This window comes from Arabidopsis lyrata (genome assembly GCF_000004255.2).
Source record: "Arabidopsis lyrata subsp. lyrata unplaced genomic scaffold ARALYscaffold_3, whole genome shotgun sequence".
Lineage (NCBI taxonomy): Eukaryota > Viridiplantae > Streptophyta > Magnoliopsida > Brassicales > Brassicaceae > Arabidopsis > Arabidopsis lyrata.
Window position 1 is genome coordinate 5568626 of NW_003302553.1, and position 26333 is coordinate 5594958.

Genomic DNA, 26333 nt, shown 5'->3' on the forward strand with positions numbered 1-26333 from the left:
AGCTTACCTAATTTTTTGTTTGAAATAGAAAAGTCAATCAAAATAGTAAACATATATAACCATAGTAAGGAAAAAAATCAAATTTTATTTCTTATCAAAAACGTGAAACGTTTGTTTCCAATTAATCGCATGTCACGGACAATTGTGACTCAAAAAAGACACACATTATTATTACCTAAATTTTTTATTTTCCATTTTTTTGGCTCTTCTCCTTACATAATATCCGACGTGGCATAAAGACATCCTTTTTCACATCGCCTCTCTTCTCTCTCTCCATTTTGGGAATTTTCATCCATAAACTTTTTTTTTTATTTTGTATTTTCTCATCGCAAACTTGAACCGTCGTAACCCTAAATCGCCATCTTCATCGGCAATCGAATCTCCGATTATATTTCAAATCGCTTACCAAATCCGACATGAGCCAGGCCTTCGTTTCTGGAGGACTATAATGATCGGACTCTTCGTGTCCCGTCTCGATTGCATGGGGTTTGAGCTATGCCGGAGCTTCGCCGTGGAGTCCGCCGTGGCCGTGTTACTGACGCTGTAGCTCCCAATCAGCTTCCGCAAACACCTACAGAAAAGAAACAGAGGAAGACTAACGGCAAAACCAGGAAAGCGGTAGCCGGCGGAGTTACAGGAGTTGCGGAGAGGCCGAGGACTAGATTAGCGGCGAGGAAATTAAAGGAGGAAGATAAAGAGATACCTCAGGAGATTCCGGTTATTGTACCGTCTAAGGATACCGATAACGATAAAAAGAAGGGTAAAGAGGTAGCCGTTGAAGAAGAGAAGAAAGATATGGCGATTGGTAATGATAGTGGTGGCTCTAACAAGGCGGCTGCTCAGGAAGAAGAAGGAAATACTGCTCCTTTCCCTGAGAGGGTATAATTGATTTATTTCTTTGCTTCTTCCATTTCCTCGATGCATAGTCTTTGGACCTTTTGGTGTTGTTTTGCCTTGCCTTGCCTTTGGTTTATGGTAATGACTAACGATTCTGTGTCTATTCAGGTCCAAGTTGGAGGATCACCACTATATAAAGTTGAGAGGAAGCTGGGGAAGGGTGGGTTTGGACAAGTATTTGTGGGACGTCGTATTAGTGGTGGTAATGATCGTAGTGCAGGAGCTAGCATCTTGGAGGTAATGTAACTCGGTTTGCGTTTACTACTGTGGTGGATTGTCACAGCAAATATACTTCTGTTAGCTTTATTATGCTTACAGTGTCTTATATTTTCACTTTCTTGTATAGGTTGCGCTAAAGTTTGAGCATCGGAGCAGTAAGGGTTGCAACTATGGTCCTCCACATGAGTGGCAGGTTTACAAGTGGGTGTTTGATTCTCCTGGCTTTCTTTCAATGTTTCTTAAATTCCTTTACCTGGATTGTAGGTGCTTCCTTGGCTTGAAATGTGAAATTAACATTTTACTTTTATTGTGAACAGCACCTTGGGTGGTAGCCATGGAGTCCCTAGAGTACATTTCAAAGGGAGGCAAGGAGATTATTATGTCATGGTACTGGATTCCCCCTTTCTCCTATTTCTGCTGCTTTTCTTCTGTCTGTATCATTGATGTTAGATCCTCCCTTTTTTTTTTTTGGCCTCAGGTTATGGACATGCTCGGGCCTAGCTTATGGGATTTATGGAATACTTCAGGGCAAGCGTGAGTCTCCATTACACATGCTGGGGGAGCTCTTGTCTTTCTTTCAATTAGCGTAGTTAAATGTGTTGTTGCTCCTTGTTTTATAAAATGATACTTGGTACATAAGTCCGTACTGAGTAACATTTTCCTTTTAGAAAATCCCTTACTGATTGAAATTTTACTTCCCTGACAATTCTTTTCCCCCTTTGCTTTGCAGAATGTCCTCGGAAATGGTAGCTTGCATTGCGGTTGAATCACTTTCCATCCTTGAAAAGATGCATGCAAAAGGGTTTGTAACTGAACTTTATTTTTGTTTTTGTATTTAACTTGGTTGTCCGAGGTTTCTTCTGATATCTGTTTTGTGTCTCGGCACCTCTAAGTTCGTATGTTTTCTCTCTATTAACTAGCCTAACAGGTTTTTGCTTCGGTTTCAGTTATGTGCATGGGGATGTTAAGCCAGAAAATTTCTTACTCGGCCAGCCTTCAACGTCTCAAGAGAAAAAACTGTTTCTTGTTGATTTGGGACTAGGTTGGTTGATTTCATTCTCTTTGTTATTCTTGCTAGGTTCTTCTTTACCTTTCTCATTTTTTTAACCAACTTTTCAGCAACAAAGTGGAGAGAAGGTGGTAGCGGACAACACGTTGAATATGATCAACGTCCTGATATGTTTAGGTAATTTATCTTCTACTGTTACCTAATATAAATTTTATACCCACTCTTACTTCTTTTCTTGAATCTTTCTCTTCTTAATTTTTGTAGAGGGACAGTTAGATACGCAAGTGCACATGCTCATTTGGGGAGAACTGCTAGCAGAAGGGATGATCTCGAGTCATTGGCATATACACTGATCTTTCTTCACCGAGGTAGATTGCCGTGGCAAGGATATCAGGTACTGCAGACCTATCCTTATGTTTTGTAGAATGATGCTGTTATCGTGATTCTTTCTCTGCTAATCCTTTCTCTTACTCAATTTTCAGGGAGATAACAAGTCATTCCTTGTTTGCAAAAAGAAGATGGCAACATCGCCAGATATGCTTTGTTGTTTTTGTCCCCCTCCTTTCAAGCAATTTCTTGAGATCGTGGTAAATATGAAGTTTGATGAAGAACCCAACTATGGCAAGTTAGTATCTCTGTTTCAAGACCTCTTGGGCGAAAATCCGGCAATTAGGCCTATAAACACAGAGGGTGCTCAAAAGGTGACGTTTTCATGCTGTTCATCTTTCCCTTTCGTTCCTATTTGTACATCGTGGAGTCGTTGTTTAACTTTTTTTTTTTTTTTTCTGTGCTAGATCATTTTCCAAGTTGGACAGAAGCGAGGTAGGTTGAGCATTGGGGAAGAAGAAGAAGATGCACCTAGGAAAAAAGTCCGTCTAGGAGTCCCTGCAACGCAATGGATATCGATTTACAATGCCAGGCAACCAATGAAGCAGAGGTAAAAAAAGTTCATGGTTAATTGTACTGTCAGTGAACTGTTAATGTACTTGATCGGTCTACTGCCTCCAGAGGGAATCGAAAGTGTATGGCCGGGACTGCGTTTATGTCTCAAGTTCTTTTTTCTTGGTTATATTATAATCTTAGATGCTTGGCCTTTATGTGCCTATGGTGAAAAAAATTATTGGACTGACGATTTAGTTTTTCGACCAGGTATCATTATAATGTGGCTGATATAAGACTGGCACAGCATATTGAGAGAGGTATTGCAGATGGTTTGTTGATAAGCTGTGTATCATCATGTTCGAATCTCTGGGCATTGATAATGGATGCTGGAACTGGCTTCACTAACCAAGTCTATGAACTCTCTCCTGTATTCTTGCACAAGGTGGTCTGATGTTTCTCTGTTAATTATTTTTTTGTCTGTTATCTGTCAAGATGATCTTACCTGAGAGTGAATTCTGTTTTGGATCAGGAATGGATTATGGAACAGTGGGAGAAGAACTACTACATTAGTTCCATTGCTGGTGCAAACAATGGAAGCTCCTTAGTTGTCATGTCAAAAGGTATCTACATTTTCCCTGCTTTCATGAATACTTTTAAATGCTTTCTTTATGAATGGTATTTTACTAGTCTCGGAATTTGTGGCTTATTCGATGTTTGGTTTTAAAATGGATTATGAAGGTACACAGTATACACAGCAGTCTTACAAAGTAAGCGATTCATTCCCGTTCAAGTGGATAAACAAGAAATGGAGAGAAGGCTTCCATGTAACCTCAATGGCAACAGCTGGAAGCCGGTGGGGTGTTGTTATGTCCCGCAATTCTGGCTACAGTGAACAGGTTAGACTTCAACAAACATCAATGCCTTCATGTGATGATTTTCTTCCGTTTCCTTCAATTTTTGGATCTGACGCGTTGATTTCTAATCCTGTAATTCTCCTGTCTCTGCATATATCTCCACAGGTTGTGGAACTTGATTTTCTGTATCCAAGTGAAGGAATCCACAGGCGTTGGGATGGTGGATTCAGAATCACATCAACAGCAGCAACAACCGATCAAGCTGCTCTCATCTTAAGCATCCCACGTCGTAGACTGGTTGATGAGACGCAAGAGACTTTGCGTACCTCTCAATTCCCCAGCACACATGTCAAGGTGAGTAGAACAGCTAAAAAAGATTACTAATCAATCTCTTGAACTCTTTTTCTCCCTTCCCATGAACAATACCTGATATCGTGTGCATTTTTGTTGTGCAGGAAAAATGGGGAAAGAATCTCTATCTTGCATCGTTAAGCTATGGCCGAACTGTATCTTGAGACTTATTAGTAAAAAATGTTGAAGGACGAGAGAAAGATGTTTCTAAGTCTCTGCTCCTATTCCATATCCAACCCTCTGGCCTCTCAGAGGCTCTGTTGTGCTTCTTTTTTTTTCAGTTGAATTGTGAAGCAAAAATGTGGTGATTGTGTTGTTTATTCTCTCCCCTTGTGAAGGATTGAGCCACATAATCACCAGTTTAGCTACACATTTCCCTCTAAATTGCTATTTAATTTTTTAAATCAAGAAAAGATATTTTTGTTACCAAATATTCTATAACTTTAGCTGTCCAATAGTGTGACCTAATTATCAAATTCATAACGAAATAGGCTGTTCTCTCCATACACGGCCTGAAACCTTCAACTTCAGTTCCTTGTTGGTGGTGTTGTTGTCGGTACAGAAGAACGAAGCCAATTTGCGAGTGATGATTAAGCCATCTTGACTATCACGAACCGTCTTGTGACTGTCACGAATGCTCCTTGGCACGCCTTGCCATGTCAGCTTTCTGCCATTGCCACCGACCTCCAAACTATAGCTGAAGCTCATTGCTTCTTCTTCATCTCCCATAAACTGCATAAATGCTATGTACATTGGTGTTTTCCTCAGGTGAAATGCTTCGAAGTATAAGCAGAATTGTCGACCAAAACAATCGAGAAGCTGCATTGGTTTGGTGTGGGTTAATAATTCACAAAGTTGCAGAGACAGAGCAAGATAAGTAATCTCAGTTATATAACTTACGGTTAACATACAAGTAGCATGGTGAAGATGTTTAGGATTATGATGAACATATCTATGACTGAAACTACGCCCATCATGCATTTCAACATTGTGATCATTCCTTAGATGCAGAAGCAGCCTTTGAATATCTCCTGTGACATTACACTTGGCTCCTGAGTATGGACACTTGTATGGTTTCTTCTTTGAGTTCTCAATGTTGAGCTCTTCGGTATCGTCGTTCGGACACTGTAATAGGATCTGTATTACTTATTGGTTCTTATTATAGTATACCAATATGATATGATAGTACCTGGTAAATTGCAGAGGGCATCTGGTTTGTACGAACCGGAAAATCAAGCAACGCATGAACCCGAGATTCAATCTGAAGGTCATTGATTCGAGGTTCCATTTCGCCGGAATTCATGAAATCACAAGGCAGGTGATGAAGTGAAAGAGGAGAAAGGTGTGTGTATGTACATATGTTATATACAATCACCAGATAGATACGTTTACGTTGTTTCAAGTTTCAACGTCCAATTATTGGAGACAACGTGGAGTAAATGGTTGATATAAGAGTTGGCTGGCTCCGAAGATTGCGTACGTCAAAGAGCTTAATTGTAGGAGAGAAAAGAAAACAAACAAAAAACCATATAGTAAGTAACATGACTTGAGATTGATGAAATAACAAATTAGTCAAGGTTATTGATTACACGACACTATTGAGTTGGAGTTGTCATAGCAAGTATCCAATTGGTTCTTGCAAGTTGTAATCATCCATTTCAAGATGCCAAGTGGACAAATGTGTCTTAAACAAATCAAATCATTGCATTTCAATATAATTTATGAAGATCTAAAGGCTGCTGATTGATCTTTTAGTCACCCATGGTTAAGCTAAAGAAATTGCATGAGAAAAAAAAAAAGAAATTTCCAAAGATGAAAGATCTTGCCTGCAACATTACATTGATTACTCAGTTTCTGATTAACTCAAAAGCGCAAGATAACAGAATCTAAACTACATGACCTTTGATGTGAATAAAAGCTTATAAGAACGATACAATCCAAGCGTTCTTTAATGTCTCTATCCTCCTGGAAACTTGTTGTAAGATGAGAAAACAATACTGTCATAAAGGCAATGAAAGACCTGCAATTTGAAAGAAATGATTCATGTCAATATATTGAACTAAGCAACAAAACCAAACTTAGAAGTAATGTGTGATTGATCTGTTTAGATCCATACACATACATAAAAGGATTCAAGTTCATCAGATTCACAAATGATAATGCTGTATGATCACATACTTCTGTTGCTATCAAGTTTATGTACATCCTTATTCGCGGAGCTAACTATCGGATTCAAATTGACGCATAATCACAGTTATCGCCATATACACAGTATAAAAGATACAATTGCAATACAGAGAAACAACAGAATGTGTTGAGTGTTGATAGACATATGTAAAGTAAAGCCATATGGTAATTCTAATGCTCTAAATCTTAGGCCAGTAGAAAGATGAATATCAAAACAAAAACTGACCTTGAGGAACTAATCCCCAGATTTTGGATTCAATGGACAAACTTGAGACTAGCCTGGACGATGCTATAGCACTGTGTAGAGGTATCATCGAGCTCAACTCCACTGGTAATCTGAATAAAAACCATCAAAGAAGTTGATCAAAATTGTAATTTTCTTAGAAAGATTTTGACTTTGTTGATTCAGATTTCAGATTATAAGCAAGTAAGCGACACAGAATCACTCAGATTCAAAACCCATTGATAGTGAGGATAAAAGGAAGGTTTTTTTTTTCATTGATAGTGAAGTTTATACAAAACACGGACCTTGAAGATCGATTGAGACGACAAGTAGTTGCTGAGGAAGGTGAAGCAGATTTGATGGGAGAGGGGAGTGATGAAACATTGGCATTCTTGTTGCTGAGATTTTGACATAGTGGCTTTAATCGAGACGAGAATCTGCCTAACACTCTTGAAGATGCCATTGCTAGGAAGAAGCAGATTCAGATGTGATCGGAGATTTTTAGGGCTTAAGGGTTCTTTGTGAGCTAGGTCCCGGGTCGGGTTACATGTCGGGTTACGGGTCGGGTAAGTAAATAACTGAAAGAAAAAATCAAAAAGCCAAATTTATTTGATTAGAAGACCGCAATCGAATTTAGGGTTCAAAGACATTTCTCGGCCACTATTTTCGAAATTTCTCTCGAGTGATTCGAAAGTGTACCAAAATCGGAAACTGCGAGCTCTGAATTCGTGACCCTTGATGTAAAAACTCAAACTTTCTGTTATGTTATGTTCGGTTCTGTTCTGTTTTCGATCAAACACAAAGTTCTTGAATTTCTGGTCTAATTTTGCTAATCACTTTCGTTGTAGGTGTCTTAATTGAGGTAGTTTTTCATTGATCAGCGGAAAAAGCAACGGAAGATCTTTGAGTAAAGAATTAGAGAGATGGGAAGCAGAGGTAATCGTGTGGGAGATAGATGGAATGAGATGGATTGTGATGAGAAAACGAGTGTGATTCAGGAAGAGATCAAAAGGGTTGGTAAATTGCCATCAAACAGTGTTTATGCAGTTCATCGTCTCAAGGTTCTCAACAAAATCAACGACCTTTTATCTGTCCAAGTAAGTTAATCATCATCATCTTCACATAACTATATACTATGAAACCTTTTGAAACTAACTTATGTTTCTGTGTTGTTTACAGAGAACATTGTCCCAAGAGAAGGAGTTAGAATTGCTCTTTACACAGCTCTCTTTGTAGAAAAATGTCCACATTTTGATGTACAAGGGACAGGAAAATGTGGTCTGATGATTATACGTCTATTTATTTACTAATGTAATTTCAACTCTTTTTACTCAAGATTGCTGGTTGATCAATGACATGGCAACAGGCTAGTTTCTTAACAAGTTGGTGTTTATGGGTTTTAGTTTTCCTCAAGGAAATGTCTCTGTGTGGCACTTAGTGGTTGACCATCAGATCAGATATGAATAGGTTGTGTTAACTCCATCAAAAATGAGGTTCAGAGTTTAATAATAGGGTCATTGGTTATTAATAGTAGTACCACAGATATGCAAGACTGAAGATAAATGGATTATAATGCAATTTTTACCTACTAAAAAAGCAATTGTGAACTTTGAAGTAACTGTACTTCTGGAACAGAGGATTCAGGTACTAAAAACTAGCAAACGTCTGCTGTTGGGTGTGTACCAACTCAAAAGCTTACTATGTATACTATTATCAATAAAAAAATAATTGGAAAAACATGATATGTTTCTTCCCGAGTCTACATGGAAGAATTCTGAGCTACAAAAATGCATTAACGGACACTCTCTATGAAACTTTTCCCATTACCAGAGAGGGAGAGAGATACATGGCCATGATTAAAGAAGAACAAAGCTCTCATGTTCTCTGCATATACGTCTGCATCCCAAAGGCTCTTGAATCAGAGAATACAGATTTGTCTTCAAAAACATGACAACTTTGATCTAAGCCTCATAAATTAGCAATTTCTTGTTAAAGCTTTGTTTGACTCTCTGTGATTACTTTGTTTGAATATGTTGTTTCTCTCTGTTAAATGGGACTCAAATGTTAAATCTTTTGGGTTCTCTGCGCATGTGTTGATGAAAATTTGAATGTAGCTTCTCACTACATTTCTCTCTTAAGCAAACGTCTTCATTTGACAACTCTTTGTTTTTTTTTTGTATGTCTCTGCTTTTAGCAACATGGAATTAGCTTTTAGAGTTGATCTATGACGGTTAGCTATGGATACTAGAAATGGTGGTGGAGAATTTGAATATTTATAACACTAATGGATCAGTCTATACCATGCAATTTAAATATGCTGGTTAGTTTAAGTGGTTTATATTATTGTAAGTAGTAATTTATACGTATAATATATAAGATTAAACTTGCATAGGTATATATAGCAGATTAAGTAATAGTAGTTATAGGATTGAGATTGCAAACCTCTAACTGTTCTTGGGTTTACAGCAGTATCAAGGAGCACGACAGGTTTAGTGGTACGTTTCATCAATCTTTTCTTTATCTTTAAAATATCTTGATCTTATTGAACGTCCAAAAGAGAGTGATTCCTCATGAAGTTTTTCTGAGAAAGAGTTATAATAAAATCCCAACGAGATAACTAACGGTAACGGATAAGTCTTTTGATTTATTTTTAATTTTTTATTATGTTAGTTTTGTTGTGATTGTGATAATCTTTATACGCGAAAAGTCAAAAACCCTACTTCATCATCATCCCTATATTAAGTCTCCGAACCCCTACCACACTGAGGAGAAGCTAAAACCTAAAAGTAAGAAGATGAGAAACGTAATGGAGAACATAAAGAGTAAAAGAGATGTTATTGTATGCAGAGGAATATGGTATGCCATGACTCTACTCTCGCTCTTTGGCCTCTCCATATCCCTCAACCTTCTCTGGCCACCTGGTGACTCGTCATCGACGTCTCGGTTCCTAAGAGACGGTGCGGTCAGTGCCACAACATTCTACGCAGTGACGCTACTCAGATATCTCTTTTTCACCCATCCTCCCTCCACTTGCTACACGGAGTTTACTGCACCTAAAGAGAGGATTCCTCAGGTTGTGTTCTCGGAGCTTGCCTTGTACCTAGTGTTCACAACGCCGCTACAATGTTCACTCTTGTTTACGAACAACGTGTTGTCTTTGTTATACATATCGTTATTCATCATATCATTGTTCACCGGAGGGATAGGGCTTATTCAGCTATCAGAAAAGTGTAGGATGGAGACGAGACATGCTTTGATCACACTTTTCTTCGGTTGGTTGTTTGGTCTTTTTGGCATCTTTGAAGCTTTATACTGCAACGACTATAACGGAGTGGCGTTGTTCCTTGCCAATCTTTATGTAATGTTTTCCCTTGGGCTCTTTTTGTATAATTTCCCCTTGAGAAGGACTTGCATACTTTGCCTGCTTCTCCCCTTCCTATTTAATCCAAAGAGGAAAAGCTTATCTGAGTACACATACATTCTTTCTAATTAATTAGAGCAAAATTTTGAAGTTACTCATATGGATTACCTTATTTTGGACTAATCGGAAGCTAGATGTATGCGGCTTTTTATTATCATCAAGTTTATGATTTTGGAAATTTGGCTATAGTGATAAATCTAACATCATCCGAAAAAAAAAAAAAAAAGAAAGAATGAATCCTTTCTTGTGGTTTCGACTCCAAGAAGGGTTAATAGATCATTAAGCTTCTTCTACAAACAAAGAGACTAAATGATTCTTAACTCATCTCTCTACTTCCACATGAACTCCTACATTAATCACATTTAGCAAAACTAGTATGAACATATAACAAGTGACATGAACTTGAAAAGAGGCTGAAATATACAAAACCTGAGTTCTTTACTAGCTAGATGATTAATAGCAACACACAAGTTACTAATTTGTTCAAAAGAAGATGAAAGACAATGGAATGAAACAAAAGAAGATGATGCAACTAATAATCTCTTTCTTTCCTTTTGCCCTGCTTGTTGATTTTCCTTTCGGCCTGCTTGTTGAGTTGCACTAAGCTTGGAATGTAAGAAGAGCACACAAGTGGGAGACGGTAACTTGGCGGATCATCTCCGAAATTCACAGATTTGAAGTATCCATCCTTTCCAATGACGTAAGCTGTTTGGTTGCGATCCATCTTGGTCTCTTGATCGAAAACTACAGCGACTTCCTTCTCCTCGTCAAGAAAGAAGCTCCCAGCTCTAAAATCATCCGGAACACCACCAAACATCGTCAAGTCCACTTCCAAAAACTCATCCCAGGACACCGCATTGGGCTCGATCTCAGTCGTAGTCCAAATCTTGATAGTCTTATAGTGTTGAAACAACACAGCGAGCTTCTCATCTCTAACACAAGATAGAGCCCAACTCTCCACACTACTATCAACAACTAGATCACCAAGAGAGTGAAACGGCAGAGTCAGAAGCTGTCCAAATGTCTCACTAGTGAAATCAAAACAGAGTAACATAAGTCGACTCTCCCTTGAATACAGTGTTTCTCCCTCAACTACAAGTGTCTCATCATATTCCTCTGTAACAAAAAAGTAAGCATTTCCCTTCAAAGACAAGCTTAGTTTTTCACCAAAATTTGTATCTCCGTCGGGAACGACATCAAGAAGCCTCCATGAATCGGATCTAAAATCGTAGATCTCATAACCACCACCATTAGTTTCGTTTCTCAAGATTTTGTGGTTACGGTTTTCTTCGCTATCATCGTATCCAAAAGCATAAACACCTGATTTAGAGAATCTGTCGAACAATTGACGGGCTTTAACCCTCCTAGTTTGCCCCAAGTACATGTTACACACCATGAGCGTCTTGCTGCTGGTGTCATTGAAGACGCAAAGCAACAAGCCGTCGCAGTGAAAGATTTGAGATATCGAGAATTCGTAAAGTTCACTCACTTCCTTGACAGATTGATCAATGAAATCATCATCGTCTTCGTCGTCGTTGTTGCTGATTCCTCGGAGATCGAATCTCATTGAACAAATCGTGAAATCTATCAACATGAAACCCAGAAACTGATTCCTTGTTGCTGCTTTTTTACCGATGATCTGATTTTTCGATAAACGGTTCCAGGTTGTGCAAGTTAATCGTATTGCTCTGAGAGATGTCACCGGAACCCTAGAGAGTATCTCCTCTACCAAAACTACTGGAAGATTAGCCATTGTCGTCGTCGTCGTCATTTTTCTCAATCAAAGCTTTTCAGGCTGAAAATAGAAATTAGGTTTGACGGTTCCTCTTTCCATTAATCAAGCTTGATTGAGGTTGATAACTAAAAGTTTTATGGGGCGGCAATTATAGATATAATACAAATACGAGGATGCTTCTGTAAATATATTAAGATTTTACTTTGTGTTTGGGCCCAGTATCTTGATGATAATAATAGTCCACATGTAAGCACAAATCATTCCTCTCGAGATTTTCTGAATTAGTTTGGGCCCAGTAACTTGATGACAATAGACCACATGTAAGCCCAAATAATTGTTCTCGCATTTTCTGCAATTAGTTTGGCCCAGTAACTTGCTTGTTAGCTGCAAATTTCCTGTCACAATAACATGTTGGACTAGTGAGTATTACATTTTTACTTAACTAGATCATGAGTTCTTGTTCTTCTCTGTAAAAGGAAGACCAAAAAACAATTTTGGAGTGAAGATAATTAGTCTTACCAACCAAATCATGATGACACTTCTTCCACAAACAAAAGACACTAGTTACATCTAACAGCTAGTACACGAGTGACAAAGAGGCTAAAACATTCAAAAGCCAAATTCTTTATTACATGATAAATACTAAATAGCAAAACACAAATTAGTAGCTGTTCAAAAGAAGATGATGAAAGAAACAATATAAAGTATATTGTAAAATGGAAAGTAAATTAATCATAGCTTTCGTTCCTTATGCCCTGAGGTTGGTTGATTTGCAATTGCACTAAGCTTGGAACATAAGAAGAGCACACAAGTGGGAAACAAAATCCCTTGACAACAGATGAAGGAACGCCAGTTGTTCTCCCGAGATCCCGAGCTTGTCCGATATTCACAGCTTTCAAGTATCCATCTTGTCCAATGATGTGAGCTGTTTGATAGCGACATTCCTTGACCTTTTTATATACATCTATATCGAAAACCACGGCGACTTTCTTCTCTTGGTCGATGAAAAAACTCCCAGCACAAGGTTTAACCGTAAAACCAATGACTTGTTTCAAAAACATGCTCCAAGACACAGCATTGGGATCAATCTTATCTGTAACACAAAACTCGACTGTCCCATCATATGTGTCCAAGCGTTGATATAACACAGCGAGCTGCTCGTCTCTAACACAAGATAGAGACACAAAAAGTCTAAGATTGTAAGAGTGAAACGGCAGAGGGAGAAGCGGTCCAAATCTCTCTCTTGTAAAATCAAAGCAGACTAAAAAATCTTCACTCTTTATTATCCTTCTTGTTCCTACACCCACTATTGTTCTCTTTTGAGCAGGAAAGTAAGTATTTCCCTTCAAAGACACACCACGCCGAGGAGGCATTATTTCCCAGTCAGGAGTGACATGAAGAACCTTCCATGAATTAGAGCTAAAATCGTAGATTTCGAAACCAGAAACGCGGTCGATCACATAGAAAATCCTCAAGATTTTGTGGTTACGGTTCTTGTCATACCTGTCATGCCTCATGAAAGTGTTTCTGGGTTGGATCCACCTGGTTTGCCCCAAATACGGATTCCATACCAAGAGCCTCGAATTGTCCTCAAGGACGCATAGCAATAAACCGTCGCAGTGAAAGACATTAGATACCTCGACTTGGTTAAGTATACTTACTTGCTTTATAGATGGATCAACGAAGTTGCCGTCTTCATTTCGGATTCCTTGGAGATCGAATTCAATTGAACAAAGCCTTGAATCCTTCATCATAAACCCCATAAACTGCTTCCTTGCTGCTGTTGCTTTTCTACCAAAAATCTGATTTTTGGATAAAGCGTTCCACTTTTTGCAAGTAGATCGTGTTGCTCTCAAAGATGTCAGTGGAACTCTAGAGAGTATCTCCTCTACCAAATCGCCTGGAAGATCGGCTATTGTCGTCATTCTCTCAAGCTTAAGCAAATACCAATTAGGTTTGGACGCTCTTAAAAAAAAAAGGCTTTTTGATTACTCTCTACGGTTTTAAAAAAAGGTTTCTCCCTACTTCAATAATCGAGACCCACCTGCCTCCAGTTACTTTAGATTATGGAGATTTATACCAAAAAAATCATCGTCGCCAAATTGATCGGAGAAATCCGTCGGTAAATCTTCCGGACTCTTGAGCTTACTTTCCCGATCTACAGTTATGATTTTCGAATCTGCGTCTGCGTGGTTGCAGAAAAAATAAATGTTATGGGCCTAAATGGATAGAAACTATTTAAGCCCATTGGGCCTGTAAGGTGACATAATTTAGTCTATTACATGTCATCGTTGACATAACCAAAGCGGCCCAAACACGAAGTGATGTATGCTAATGTCGAAGATACATGCATCCATCAGCATTCAAAGGTAAATTTGGATATAATACTATCTCACATAGCCTTTCAACATCTCTCTCCGTTCACATGTCATCTAATTTGTGATCCAGACTAAGACATAACTTCAATCAATGTTACTTGAAGTTGTAAGATAGAGTTTCAGTTAAGTGAGAGTGCATGTAAGCTCTCTTTGCTTCGTTTGAATATTCAAAAGGTTAAAAAGAGAAGCAAAATTAACGATAAATTAATAATTTCATATGGTAGGGGCAATAAGTGATTAAATTTTCTAACCAATCTAAACCATAACTAAACCAACTATATACACTCTAATAAGTGAAGATAATTAAATGTTCGAGGACCCAACCTCATAATTGTCCATAATTGATTTATAATGCTATCCTAGGAGAAGGTATGAATCGTTCATCTTCGGTGACTTAGTTTGAGCTTTAGAACATACTCCCTCTGTCCAATTTTATTAGATGTTTGAACTAAAAGCACAAATATTAAGAAACAATAAATATATTCTCATTTATGAAAATTCAACCAATAGAAGAAGATACTGCATAATTAAAATAATTAAAAACTATTAAACTAATATAAATCATGCATTGAAAGTAGAGAAAATCTTATATAGTGGAACAAATAAAAAGGCCTAAAACATCATATATATTGGGACAGAGGGAGTATATGCCATCATAGTTAGCGGCTTGAGCATTTATGTGTCTTTGCTTTTGCCTTATATATGGCTTAGCATTTTGTAGATGGTTTACGAAATTTATCTTCTCAGAAACTGTAAACATTAATGTTTGAGACACGTAAAATCATATGTTCCAATCTATTATACATACGCTAATGAAACATTTGTTCTCATAAAATGTTTAGGCTCATGGTAAATAATTGAAAAAAAAAAAACTAAAATACGAAAGAATTCTTTGTTTTGACTACTATTAGTCTATTACCTCTTGAGTGTGTGTTTTTTTTAGTTTGATATTTTTTTCATTAAAAATTCATTTTGTATACATAGCAATATAACAATAATACTAACATATACAAAAGAGTAAAGGTAAAAATAAAAAATGATTGTCACCTTATCCTTATGTATGTTTATTTGTTTCATATATTCGTTACTTTTGTCCTAATATTATTTCTTTCTTTTTTCAAAAAAATATATATTTATTTCTTATCACGCATGTCGATCAGCGTGGATCAGCGTGGGATTCTTATCACGCATGTCGAATTAACTACCAATGAATGCGTGATTGATTAGTTTTGTACGAAGAAACATATATTTTCGCATATTTTTACGGGGAAAAAAATAGATATAACGGATTGATGCATTGATGCTATAACGAAATATGTATCTTACAATACTAAACAAACATATATTTCAAAGGAAACAATGTACCGTTACGTGGGTGAAAAAAAAAAAAAAAATGTACCGTTACGTGGGTATGAATCAACGCCATGTTGGTTGTTCTGTACTTTTATTCTAGAAAACAGAAGAACCCAAAGGAAAAAATGTGTTCGGGTTTCTAAGTAATGTTTTGCAGTTTATCATTTACTTTCCCGCAGACTTTTGCTCTATCAGTCTTCAGAAAAATACTTTCCTCTATCAGTCTTCAGAAAAATACTTTCCGGCAGACTTTTGCTCTTCATCTTCTAAAGATCCTACCTTGTTTATTCGAGGAACCATATTTGCCGGATCCCGCCTCACGGTAATATTCAGTTCCTGCAAGTGAAAAGATATCAGTTAAGTTGAGAAGAAAATATCAGATAATGTTGCATGTGAAGATAAAAATGATTTTTGATACCTGTAGTAACTGGTTCATTCCACTAACAAGTGATTGTGGAGCATGGCCAATTCCAGTAACATGTGGCTTCCCTTCAAATAAAACCACTCGGTCCGCCAAATAGTACAGCATCATCAAGTCATGCTCAACAACTACTGCCGGTTTCTGTATGTACCGAGTGTAGCGCTTTATAACCTTTGAAACACAGATTTTCTGCTCTATGTCCAGATGCCTACCCGGCTCATCAATTAAGTAATAGTCTGCGTGCTGTGTAGGAAGAGCAATTTTAAGTATCATATGAGTTTATGCAAAAATGGACAAAAGACTGCAAAAATTTACCATTCCCAAGCAGATTGTTATTGCAAGCTTCTGCAACGCAGAAGCAGAGAGTGTGGAGACGGATTGTTCGAACAACTGAACAATCCCCAGCGGTTCCATCACATCAACTCTGAACCTACAATCTCTAATGGTACCAGGAATCAAGCAATTTAGATGTCTTCTGACTGTCGCCAACTCGCAACCAGCATAACCAATATGTTCCCGTTTGTATGACACACGTGGATGCATACGTTCCAGGAACTCAAGAAAGAGTGATTTCCCAGTATACCTTGGACCAACAACAACAACTATTTGAGAGTTATCGAACTCTCCTCCCACTATGTTCAGATTTAGTCCACCTGTTCTACTAATGTCTGAGTACTGGTATCTTCCATATACCTTCATATACTCATCTTGCGGAGTTATGTTGTTGGAAACCTCGAAAGAGAGGGAGTCATCCCTGAATCGAAATTGTTCTCTCGGGAGATATCCCGACAGGAAAACGTTGATTCCCTCTTTGACAGAGAAAGGAAGTGTGGCGACACCATATTTTCCTGGTTTCCCATACAGAAGACAAATCTCATCCGCCACAAAGTCAACGACGCTAAGGTCATTCTCCACTACAATAACGTAGCTACAGCAACAAAAGCATCGTGTAAGAATCCAAGACTGACGGAACAGATATTCAACATGAAGAAATAGAGAAGAGAAGAAATCAAACCAGTCAGGTCTTAGGAGGGAACGTATAACTTGGGCAGCTTTGTGTCTTTGCCTCACATCAAGGAAAGTAGATGGGTTATCAAAGATGTAAACATCCGCTTTCCGCACGGCAACTAGAGCAATCCGGAATCTTTGCAGCTCATCAGCAGATAACTCTTCTACACAACGCTCCAGGTTGTGCAACTCCAGATCATTACAGATCTTGTCCAATACCTCACGACCTCTATCCTGGACCTCATAAAGCACCCAGTTGGCCCAAAAGTTCTTACATTTCCAATCAGCTACCTTCGTCTCTTTCAGAGCCGGCTTCACAAGGACCTATAAGACCAGGGGCATCGTGACTTGCGTAAAGAAACTAACTTCCTTAGGAAAGTACCAAGATCGATTCCAGTACTCTACCTTTAGAGTCTTTTTTTGCCTTCGGGTGAAATAGCTTTCAAGTTCTGAATCATGGAAGTGGGGTATAATTTCCTCCCACTCAGGAGGATTCTGCCCAGAAGGAAAAAGAATTATTGATCAGTTACAGAGTCACAGCATTTTATGCAAACAGAACACAGAAACTTGAGAGGCTCTTTACCTTAACGTTGCCAAGGTTTGGTTTGAGTTCTCCAGCAAGAATCTTCACAGAGGTTGTTTTACCGATAGAGTTTGCCCCAACGATTCCTAAGACCTTTCCCATCCTTGTAACTGGAAGCCTGCACATTAGATATTCCAGAGTCGTAAAAATGGAGAGCCAAGGAGATTTCATTGGTGAAATGTTGAAGAGCTAACCTGAGCAGCCGAAATGATTCATGCCCATACTTATGCGTTGGGACAACATAAAAGTCTTGGACAGACTCGCACGGGCATTTCTGAATAGTGCACAAACAATGTCATCATATTACGGTGGCATGAATAACCAAATAGTCAATACATACCTCCACACGCAAACCACACTTTATACAATGCTTTATAAAAGAAGTGTTGGAAGACTGAGGCACATCAATACGAAGTTCACCTATAGAAATACAATCGTTTATGAGCAACAGGAAACCTGATCAATCACTCTACAACAATAGTCAGTCCATAAGGGTAAAGAACATTTAGCCAGGGAACGAAATGAGAATAGTTACTCAGTTTGTCCATAACAATCTCCTTAGATTGGTCTTCCACCCCTGGAAAATAGTACAAGATATATAAATGGCTTCAGGGGGAAACAGCATTTATAAGCATAACAACAACAGTAACATAACCGGAAATTGAAAGCCAAGTGAAAGTTGTAGACAGCAAAAGGCATATACCTGTTTTAGTGCTCCTTTCAGATGAGCTTGAAAGCCCACCCTGAGCACTCCTCACTATGTTTCCTGACGCATAAGCATAACAACAGGTACACAACCGGAAAATTAAAGTATAACAACAGATACATAACCGGAAATTGAAAGCCAAATGAAAGCTGTAGACAGAAAAAGGCATATACCTGTTTCAGTTTTCCTTTCAAATGAGCTTGAAATCCCGCCCTGAACACTCTTCACTATGTGTCCTGACGCTTGGTTCTACAGGCACAAAATTAATGAGTACGCTTGAACCAATTTTAAGGAAACCCGAAGGCATCAAATGGATGAAAAGACAAGAGGATAAGGAGGCATCTCTCTCAACAAGCTCTCTAGATATCACTGAAGAGGTATTCTACAATCCAAATGTGTATTTGTTTGAAACTACAAGAAGAAGTCTCAAACAACCGCTACAAAACTTCTAAGAATGGAATTTTTGACTATATTTTAAAGATTATCAACTAAAATCACTCTAATCCCAAGAATAACTGAACCATTTCTAGCTCTAAACCAGAGGAGCTTCAAGAAAAGTACCTGGCCTGCCGCATCATTGACGAATCTGACTTCAGTAGAAGTATTGAAATTCTCCAATTTCATCTTACACACGGTACATTTGCTGCAAAAGCACATATGTGAAAACAAATTCAGGATTTATATAAATCACAAGTCCAACAGAAGAAACTGAAAACACTTACAATGCCATGGGAACGTTGCTTCCACAGTGATTACACAAAACCATGGTTTCGTAAGAGATGACGCTTCAATCTTCCAATCTTACTGCTGAATGAAGATAATAGGTCTAGGAAGATCGCACCAAGAATTGGAAAATTAGGGCTTTGGGTGAGCGATTCATGAAGATCATAAGAAAACCTCAGTTGCTGTGTTCTCCTCTGCCAAGATTCTTGAGAGATTTTACAGAAATCGAATGAAACAAGCACAAATTCTAGAAGAAACCCCCGTATATATGAAATCGACATCTAAATTCCGATACGAAATCAAGAAAATGAAGAATCTGTTTACAAATAAGGAGAGGGAAACATAGAATCTGTTCGGAAGGAAGAAATCGAAGAATCTGTCTGGATTTGAGAAACGATAAACTGCAAAGAGAGCAAGAAATCAAACCTAATCGAGAGAAGCGAGAGAGGACGACGAAGATTTGGGATTTGGGATTTGGAATTTTTCGTCAAGGTGAGAGTAAAAGAGTTTCGTTGGCGGGATCGTGTTGCAGAAATATTAATAAGCGAGTTTTGAGAAAATTAAATCGTAACAGATTTTAGGAGGTTTTGTTTCTTGTGACGGTGCTACAACGAGTGTGAATATGGGCCCGTATAGGATATATTTGTAAAAGCCTAATATAGCCCAAAATGCCACACCGGTTATCGTTTCCTTTTCACACCGGTTATCTTAACTTAACCAAAACCGGTTGTTGGGGTACCGATTTTCGTTTGGAAACACCCTACACTGCTTGACTCTGTTGCGGAGTTCCAATGGTGCCTTGGTTGAGAATGCGATTGCAGACTTCTGTTGGTTTTATACATTGGCCTGAAGCTTTCTCATAGAACATCGTATCGTATCATCCGCTAAAAGGAGACCTGATGCCTTGTAAAATTCCATCCTCGTGTACAAATGTTTGTCTTGTTTTTCTGTTAACGTTTGCCACAAAAATGTTTAAAATCTCTTAGCGTCGTTGTGTTTCCGTTGTGTTTTACATTGTTTGTGTTTTGATTCTGATATGCTTTGATATTATGTAGAAAACATTGCAACCGATAAACTTTTTGTGTTCAAAAAATGTCGTATGTGTATTGATCAATTGGATGCGGATGCAATGAAACGGTTTGAGTTTGAAGTTGAGAATAATATATCACAGATTGTGGGATGAGTTCCCTTTAAGCCGTAACATATTTCCCGATCGTGACAGTTCGGATGATGAAAACCCAAAAGTCGCACAAATTCAGAGAAGAAGGGAGTTGCCCCTTTATCGTTAGGAATGGAGTTGTATATTGGTTTGCATTCAAAGAAGCTAGCCTTTGAAGTGCGAGAGAGATGGGAGCAAACCAAGCTAAGCTTTAAGCGTGGCATGGGTGGAAATTGTCCTTGGCGCATATATTGATCGTTTGGCAAACGAAAGAGCGAATGTGGGAGAAGGTTCGTGAATGGTTGCATTTGTGTACTCCAAACGGATAAATGCAAGATGTTAAAAAAAGTCCAGTTATTGAAAGGTTGTTCAAGGATAAAGCTGAGGGAAGACTCAAAATTTATGCCTGATCTCATTCAAGAGTTCAAGAAACCGAAACACAGAACAAAATGCATCAGACCACCAAACAAAGCAACAAACAAATGAAACATTTCTGATACCTCAAGCGATTGTTCTATAAACAGAGGCAGTAAATGATTCTCTTAACTCATCTATCTACGTCCATATGGACTCCTACATTAATCACATCTAAACAACTAGTATGATTTTAGTTAAAAGGCCGCGCTGATTGTATCACAATTCACAAGTGACATGACCAATTGAGAGAATAGGCTAAAACATGCAGAACCCGACTTCTTATTAGATGACAAATAGCAAAACACAAGTTAATGATTTGTTCAAAAGAACATGAAAGTCAATGGAATGAAACAAAAGAAGATGATGCAAGAAACAATAAAAAGTACTGTAAATGGAACTAACTACTTTCTTTCCTTTTGCCTGGTTTGTTGATTTGTAGTTGAACTAAGCTTGGAACATAGGATGAAGAGCACACAAGTGGAACACAGTATGCCGTCGGAGTAAATCCAACTTTGTACGATATCGCGAGATTTGGCGCAACTCCGATATTCACAGATTTGAAGTATTCATCTTGTCCAATAATATGAGCTATTTGGTAGCGACAGGTCTCGGTCGGTTTATATCTATCTAGATCAAAAACCACAGCAACTTTCTTCTCCTCATCAATGAAAAAGCTCCCAGAAAAAGTGTCAACCGGAAAGCCAGTGAACGTAATCAAAAACTTGCTCCATGAAACCGTATTGGGATCAATCTTATTTGTAACACAAATCTCGATTGTCTCACATGCCTCCCAGCGTTGATATAACATAGCGAGCTGCTCTTCCCTAACACAAGATAGAGAGACAAAAATTTCTGCATTGTAAGAGTGAAACGGCAGTGGCAGAGGCGGTCCAAATCTCTCGCTTGTAAAATCAAAACAAAGTAGAACATCTTCAATATTAGTTGTCTTTATTCCTCCCTCTGTTTTTTTCTTTTGCGCAGGAAAATAAGTATTCCCTTTCAAAGACACGCCACGATGATGAGACTGTATATCCCACCCGGGATTGACATCAAGAAGCTTCCATGAATTAGAGCTAAAATCGTAGACTTCGTACCCAAAAACGCGGTTTCTGCTTGGATACAAATCGAAAATCCTCAAAATTTTGTAGTTACGGTTGTTATCATATCCAAGAGCATACCTGTCTTCCATCTGGAAATTGTTTCTCGGTTGGATCGACCTAGTTTGCCCCAAATAAGGGTTCCATACCAAGAGCCCTGTCTTGTCCTTAATGATGCATAGGACTAACCCGTCACAGTGAAAAACTTGAGAGACCTCGAATTGATCGAGTTTATTTACTTGCTTTATAGATGGATCAACGAAGTTGCCGTCGTCGTTTCGGATTCCTTGGAGATCGAATTCAATTGAACAAAGCCTTGAATCCTTCATCATAAACCCCATAAACTGCTTCCTTGCTGCTGTTGCTTTTTTACCACAAATCTGATTTTTCGATAAAGAGTTCCACTTTTTGCAAGTGGATCGTATAGCCCTCAGAGATGTCAGCGGAACCCTTGAGAGTATCTCCTCTACCAAATCGCCTGGAAGATCCCCCATTGTCGTCATTCTTTCAAGCTTCAGCAAAATTAGGTTTGGACGCTCTTAAAAACTGTTTTTTTTTATGTGGATGATGATGGATGATGCTCTCTGATTCCATCTAGTATTAACAAAACCTAAAGTTCCGTGAGACACTCTCTACTTGGTCCCGAAGCTTCCATTTTTATCCTAAGAGCCCAAAGTCCAAACTACTGGAGCTTGGTTGGTTTCGGTTGTTGCTGGTTAGAGTTGGTTTACATCTGATTCACTAATTGCAGCATAATCCAGAGGAAGTGTACATATTCGGAGGTTGTTTTCAGTTCCATAAGAGTAGGCAAAGCTTGTTGTAGATTTTTCATGGATTTCAGATTTCTGTTCTAGTGTTAGCTATATATATGTACGCTCTTAACATCATCATCCATAGACAGAAAACATTGATTCTCTATTTCATTGTTTGTATAAAATTGCACAGTTTGAGAAACATAAAAGTAATGCCCCCAAAAATGACAACAAAAAAATTGGAAAAGAGAAGAATCTATGTGATGGTTAGTGGAGAATCTGAACTTCTCTCTTGACATGTTCAGATTTCTCTGCAAAAATGAGTCACCGAATACTCCAAAAACAATAACAAGAAACCTTTTGGGGCCGATTGGTCAATTAAAATGCAGCTGGTTTAAGGGATAATGCATTGCCCTGCAACAACATGGGTCCTGCTTCTGCCTCTGCGTGCGTTAGCTATGACACTGATCAACGCACCACCTGTGTCTAGTACTGAGTTGGCCCCCATTAGCTTTAATCCAAGAGTATTCATCAGACACGACAGTTTGCTCTCATTACTACTTTCGTCCAATTCTTGGATCTTGTTAGCTTGCTCCCTGGAAAGAATACTGTAAAGCTGAAGACGATTCGTTGGATCGTCTTCAAAGTTGTCAAAACAAACTCTGACTAATCCAAACGATTTCAGATCCTCGGTTAATGGGTTGAAGACAAATGACAACTTCCCAGTTGCAATGTCGGGTCTTTTGAACAGATCTTCAAGAACATTCATGTTAACTCCACTGTATCTTTGAACAGGTTTCTTTGGATTAGAGCGAAAATAATTCGCAACATGTAGAATCTGCGAGGCTTCTCTTAAACCGCTTAAGTAGGCACCGTGCATTGTGGCTGGATGTTGCCTTGTCGTGGCCTCACCAGCAAAGAACAGACGGTTACTAACACTTTCAGCAAGAATGTCGTAGTCCACGCCAGATGAACCAACCCTTACATGAGAATATGACCCATATGACAAAGGATCACTTCCCCATCTAGTGCAAACCGTCTGTATTGGGTCAGGCACAACAACACCTTTAGGACCATATATGCCTGCAAATATGTCAAAAACATTGTTATAGCCAGAACTTGGGAGTAGCAAAAGGTTGATGACAATATCAAATATTACCTCTGAGTTTTTTCAAAACACGGTGAAGTAAAACAGATGGTTCTGTGCACTCAAATCGTTGAGCAGCTTCCCCAGCAACTAAGGCAACCAAGGCAGGGCCACCAGAGACTGTATGGTAGGCATAGAACAGAAAGAACTCTCCTCGGTTGATGCTACTCTCGTTGAGGCATCCAAACGTGTCTAACTCGTCACCCCAAAAGACAGACGGGAAAAGCATGGCAACTTTGTTCAGAAGGCCAAACCCCAACCTGTCAATTGCTGCTTGTTTTCTTCTAGGTAACTCTGGCTCAAACTTGATAGATCTCTTCTTCAAGACCCCGAGCGGCACGGTGCAAAGAATCATGTCAGCTTGAAATATCTGGCTACCAGAAATGACTTCAACTCCTCCGTCTCCATACTTGATAGTGTCAACGCTTTTCCCATAGATTATGGGTACCCCTTCAGCTAATGCATTTATCAGTCTCCAGTTTCCACCAGCAAGAAAACAATGATCCCCACCCATTTCGTAAGGATCATCCTGATCCCAGTAAGCAGCTGGAAAGATTCGAAAGACACCCAGCGTTAGCATATTCCAAGTTAGCAAGGTGCCAGTCAAAAAGTTTTCTTTCCTCTGAATCTTTAGCTACACCATACAGTACCCTAAGAGTCTCCAAGACTTCACCCAAAGAAATCTTCTTAGCTGCCCCTTCCATCATCTCCCTCACTTCGGTGACCTTGTCAAGCAGTTTGTTGAAACCAAACTCAACATTGGAGTCAGCTACTTTATCGACAAGTGCTCCCTCTGAATTATACAAAGGACAGTTGTCTCTAACCTTGTGAAGAGGAATAGAAAGCTGTCTTGCAAGAACTCCAAGTGGGTTCGCATGTAAACCCGTGATTACACTGCCACCGAGTTCAACAGCTGCAAATCTATCCTTATCTCCCATCTTCTGAGTGTACACTCGTCCACCAGGACGACTCCTACCTTCTAAAACAAGAACCTTAAACCCAAATGACAAAAGCTGTCTTGCAGCAGCCAGACCAGCAAGTCCAGCACCAACAACAATGACTGATCCCTCCGTACCCTCTTCAGGAATATAAGGAGCAAACAATGGAGAAACCCCAAAATTGATGTATCCATTAAACAAGAGAAAATCATAAGCAGCTGAAATCAAATGCTCAAAGTCACTACTCACAGTTTCTCTAATCTGATCTTTAAGTAGCCAAATCCCAACATTACTCCTCCACCTAGCTACTATATGATTCCGAACAACAATGTAATCGTTCTGCTCTTTCCCGCCCAATTCTCTTACAACTCCAGCTCGAATCTCTTCTTCAAGCAATTCGTCGATTGGGAAACCTACGGACAAAGCTATCAGAGCCTCAGTCTCAGTTTCTTTCTCCAAATCTTGCTTCGTCCTGTACTTTTTCTTCGAATTTCCACCAAATTGCTTCTCAATCAAATCATCCATCGCATTCTCGTCGTAGTTCTTCCTACTTACTTTCCTCCTGTTCCTCCTCGGAGCCGTTCGATCTAACGCCGGAGCATCCATTTCCGGTCAATTTAGTCACCAAATCACCTCCGCGTCGTTTTACCTAGAAACACATTAACCCTAATCCCATCGTCATTTCGTTTAACACTAATCAACTTCAGTTACTTCATCACCTCCGAAGATTATGGAGATTTATACCCTAAAAAATCGTCGTCGCCAAATTGATCGGAGAAATCCCTTGGTAAATCTCCCGGATTCTTGAGCTTATTTTTCCGATCTTCGGTTACGATTTTCGAATCTGCGTCTGCGTGGTTTGCAGAAAAAATAAAGGTTATGGGCCTAAATGAATTAAAAATATTTAAGCCCATTGGGCCTGTAAGGTGATATTAATTTAGTCTACGACAATTGTGGATGATATATAAGATGATAAGAGTGAAGAAGATAGTTACATGTCATTGTTGGCATAACCAAAGCGGCCCATACATGATATGATGTATGGTAATGTTGAAGATAAAGAGAACATGCAATTTAATATTGTAGGGTCATTGTCTCTTCTCTTCATCACATTATGATGAATAAAATTTGACATTTTAGCCCCAATGCATATAATATCTCACACATGGCCTTTCCACATCTCTCCCTCCATTCACATGTCATGTACTTATTTTTGTGATCCAATTTCTGGGATCACTCAAAACATAAAAGATCTTAAACCTTATCCATCTTATGTTTATGTTTGAAACTAAATGAGCGTGGTTTGATTAACACAAGATTTCTAATAACGTGTGTGTGTGTGTTTCATGAGCATATGCACACATAGATTCGTATATGATGATTGGACAAATATGTGCAGGTACCTGTATAAAGGTGTAATTATTGATGTGCGGAAGTTGAAAGTATAATTGTAATGATGGTTGGATAAAATACAAGTATCTTTTTCATGCTAATAAAAACGTATTGCGCGCAATAAGGAGAAGCTCGAAAATGGCATGTAGTGGACCCTATTATTCATTGTTTTTGCAGTGGTTTTGCATGATTATTAATCAATACATATGGCCACGTTACGTGTGTTCAAATTTTCTTGTTATATGCAACAATTGTTGTTTTCAAATTTTCTTGTCTAATTACAAGATTGTTGTTGATTTCCATTTCTCCATTTTATAGCGACCGGGAAATTTAATCACGGAAGTACTATTTATTTAGTTTTACTCAAAATGATAATAAATGTATGTTACCGTTCTGGGCGGATTTAATGCAATTTCTTCCTCGAAATTGATAAACGCATTACCTAAATTAATACGCAACCTCGGAAAAAAAAAAACACAGT

At 38.6% G+C, this 26333-nt stretch overlaps 9 protein-coding genes and 1 pseudogene across 12 annotated transcripts; 3 read left to right on the top strand and 7 right to left on the bottom strand.

Annotated features, from left to right (window-relative positions):
- Positions 1-220: 220 nt before the first annotated feature.
- Positions 221-4643, top strand: LOC9318904 (casein kinase 1-like protein HD16). Its single transcript, XM_002882792.2, has 16 exons — positions 221-879; positions 1006-1134; positions 1244-1317; positions 1434-1503; positions 1595-1650; positions 1847-1918; positions 2064-2158; positions 2236-2302; positions 2390-2519; positions 2608-2826; positions 2920-3062; positions 3275-3449; positions 3537-3627; positions 3746-3903; positions 4027-4215; positions 4317-4643. The coding sequence occupies exons 1-16, from the start codon at positions 496-498 to the stop codon at positions 4374-4376; spliced, it is 2112 nt and encodes a 703-aa protein (XP_002882838.1). The 5' UTR covers positions 221-495; the 3' UTR covers positions 4377-4643.
- Positions 4585-5913, bottom strand: LOC9318905 (E3 ubiquitin-protein ligase SINAT2). 3 transcript variants are annotated; one of them, XM_021032941.1, is made up of 4 exons: positions 5599-5913; positions 5402-5473; positions 5113-5337; positions 4585-5031 (listed from the first exon to the last, which is right to left on the bottom strand). In XM_021032941.1, the coding sequence occupies exons 2-4, from the start codon at positions 5420-5422 to the stop codon at positions 4690-4692; spliced, it is 588 nt and encodes a 195-aa protein (XP_020888600.1). In that variant the 5' UTR covers positions 5423-5473; positions 5599-5913; the 3' UTR covers positions 4585-4689. The 3 variants fall into 3 exon arrangements, with proteins under 3 accessions (XP_020888600.1, XP_020888599.1, XP_020888597.1); XM_021032940.1 differs by having other exon boundaries at positions 5402-5913; XM_021032938.1 differs by having other exon boundaries at positions 4617-5337; positions 5402-5913.
- An 88-nt stretch (positions 5914-6001) lies between these two features.
- On the bottom strand, positions 6002-7171 carry LOC9321043. Its single transcript, XM_002884931.2, has 3 exons — positions 6928-7171; positions 6626-6735; positions 6002-6232 (listed from the first exon to the last, which is right to left on the bottom strand). Exons 1-3 carry the CDS (start codon positions 7083-7085, stop codon positions 6213-6215), a joined length of 288 nt encoding a protein of 95 aa, XP_002884977.1. The 5' UTR covers positions 7086-7171; the 3' UTR covers positions 6002-6212.
- Positions 7172-7246: 75 nt separating this feature from the next.
- Positions 7247-7977, top strand: LOC9321044. Its single transcript, XM_021032942.1, has 3 exons — positions 7247-7362; positions 7471-7719; positions 7802-7977. The coding sequence occupies exons 2-3, from the start codon at positions 7546-7548 to the stop codon at positions 7856-7858; spliced, it is 231 nt and encodes a 76-aa protein (XP_020888601.1). The 5' UTR covers positions 7247-7362; positions 7471-7545; the 3' UTR covers positions 7859-7977.
- A 102-nt stretch (positions 7978-8079) lies between these two features.
- LOC110230338 lies at positions 8080-10273 on the top strand (annotated as a pseudogene).
- Positions 10274-10422: 149 nt separating this feature from the next.
- On the bottom strand, positions 10423-12115 carry LOC9318906 (F-box protein At1g11810). Its single transcript, XM_002884932.2, has one exon. It carries the CDS (start codon positions 11812-11814, stop codon positions 10576-10578), a length of 1239 nt encoding a protein of 412 aa, XP_002884978.1. The 5' UTR covers positions 11815-12115; the 3' UTR covers positions 10423-10575.
- A 264-nt stretch (positions 12116-12379) lies between these two features.
- Positions 12380-14106, bottom strand: LOC9321045 (F-box/kelch-repeat protein At3g13680). Its single transcript, XM_002884933.2, has one exon. The coding sequence runs from the start codon at positions 13701-13703 to the stop codon at positions 12507-12509; it is 1197 nt and encodes a 398-aa protein (XP_002884979.1). The 5' UTR covers positions 13704-14106; the 3' UTR covers positions 12380-12506.
- A 1351-nt stretch (positions 14107-15457) lies between these two features.
- On the bottom strand, positions 15458-19485 carry LOC9321046 (ABC transporter E family member 1). Of its 2 annotated transcripts, none has more exons than XM_021032936.1 (14): positions 19377-19485; positions 18950-19053; positions 18789-18870; positions 18401-18476; positions 18225-18287; positions 18057-18098; positions 17862-17941; positions 17716-17795; positions 17522-17639; positions 17344-17433; positions 16946-17262; positions 16246-16858; positions 15928-16173; positions 15458-15845 (listed from the first exon to the last, which is right to left on the bottom strand). In XM_021032936.1, the coding sequence occupies exons 2-14, from the start codon at positions 18991-18993 to the stop codon at positions 15729-15731; spliced, it is 1968 nt and encodes a 655-aa protein (XP_020888595.1). In that variant the 5' UTR covers positions 18994-19053; positions 19377-19485; the 3' UTR covers positions 15458-15728. The 2 variants fall into 2 exon arrangements, with proteins under 2 accessions (XP_020888595.1, XP_020888596.1); XM_021032937.1 differs by having other exon boundaries at positions 18950-19144.
- A 1304-nt stretch (positions 19486-20789) lies between these two features.
- LOC9321047 (F-box/kelch-repeat protein At3g13680) lies at positions 20790-22440 on the bottom strand. The gene has a single exon (XM_002884935.2). The coding sequence runs from the start codon at positions 22124-22126 to the stop codon at positions 20924-20926; it is 1203 nt and encodes a 400-aa protein (XP_002884981.1). The 5' UTR covers positions 22127-22440; the 3' UTR covers positions 20790-20923.
- Positions 22441-22519: 79 nt separating this feature from the next.
- On the bottom strand, positions 22520-25307 carry LOC9321048 (lysine-specific histone demethylase 1 homolog 2). Its single transcript, XM_021033251.1, is given in 4 exon segments — positions 22520-22781; positions 22784-23458; positions 23535-24069; positions 24071-25307. Coding segments are annotated over 4 exon segments (2238 nt in total). The 5' UTR covers positions 25067-25307; the 3' UTR covers positions 22520-22749.
- Between the last annotated feature and the right edge of the window lie 1026 nt (positions 25308-26333).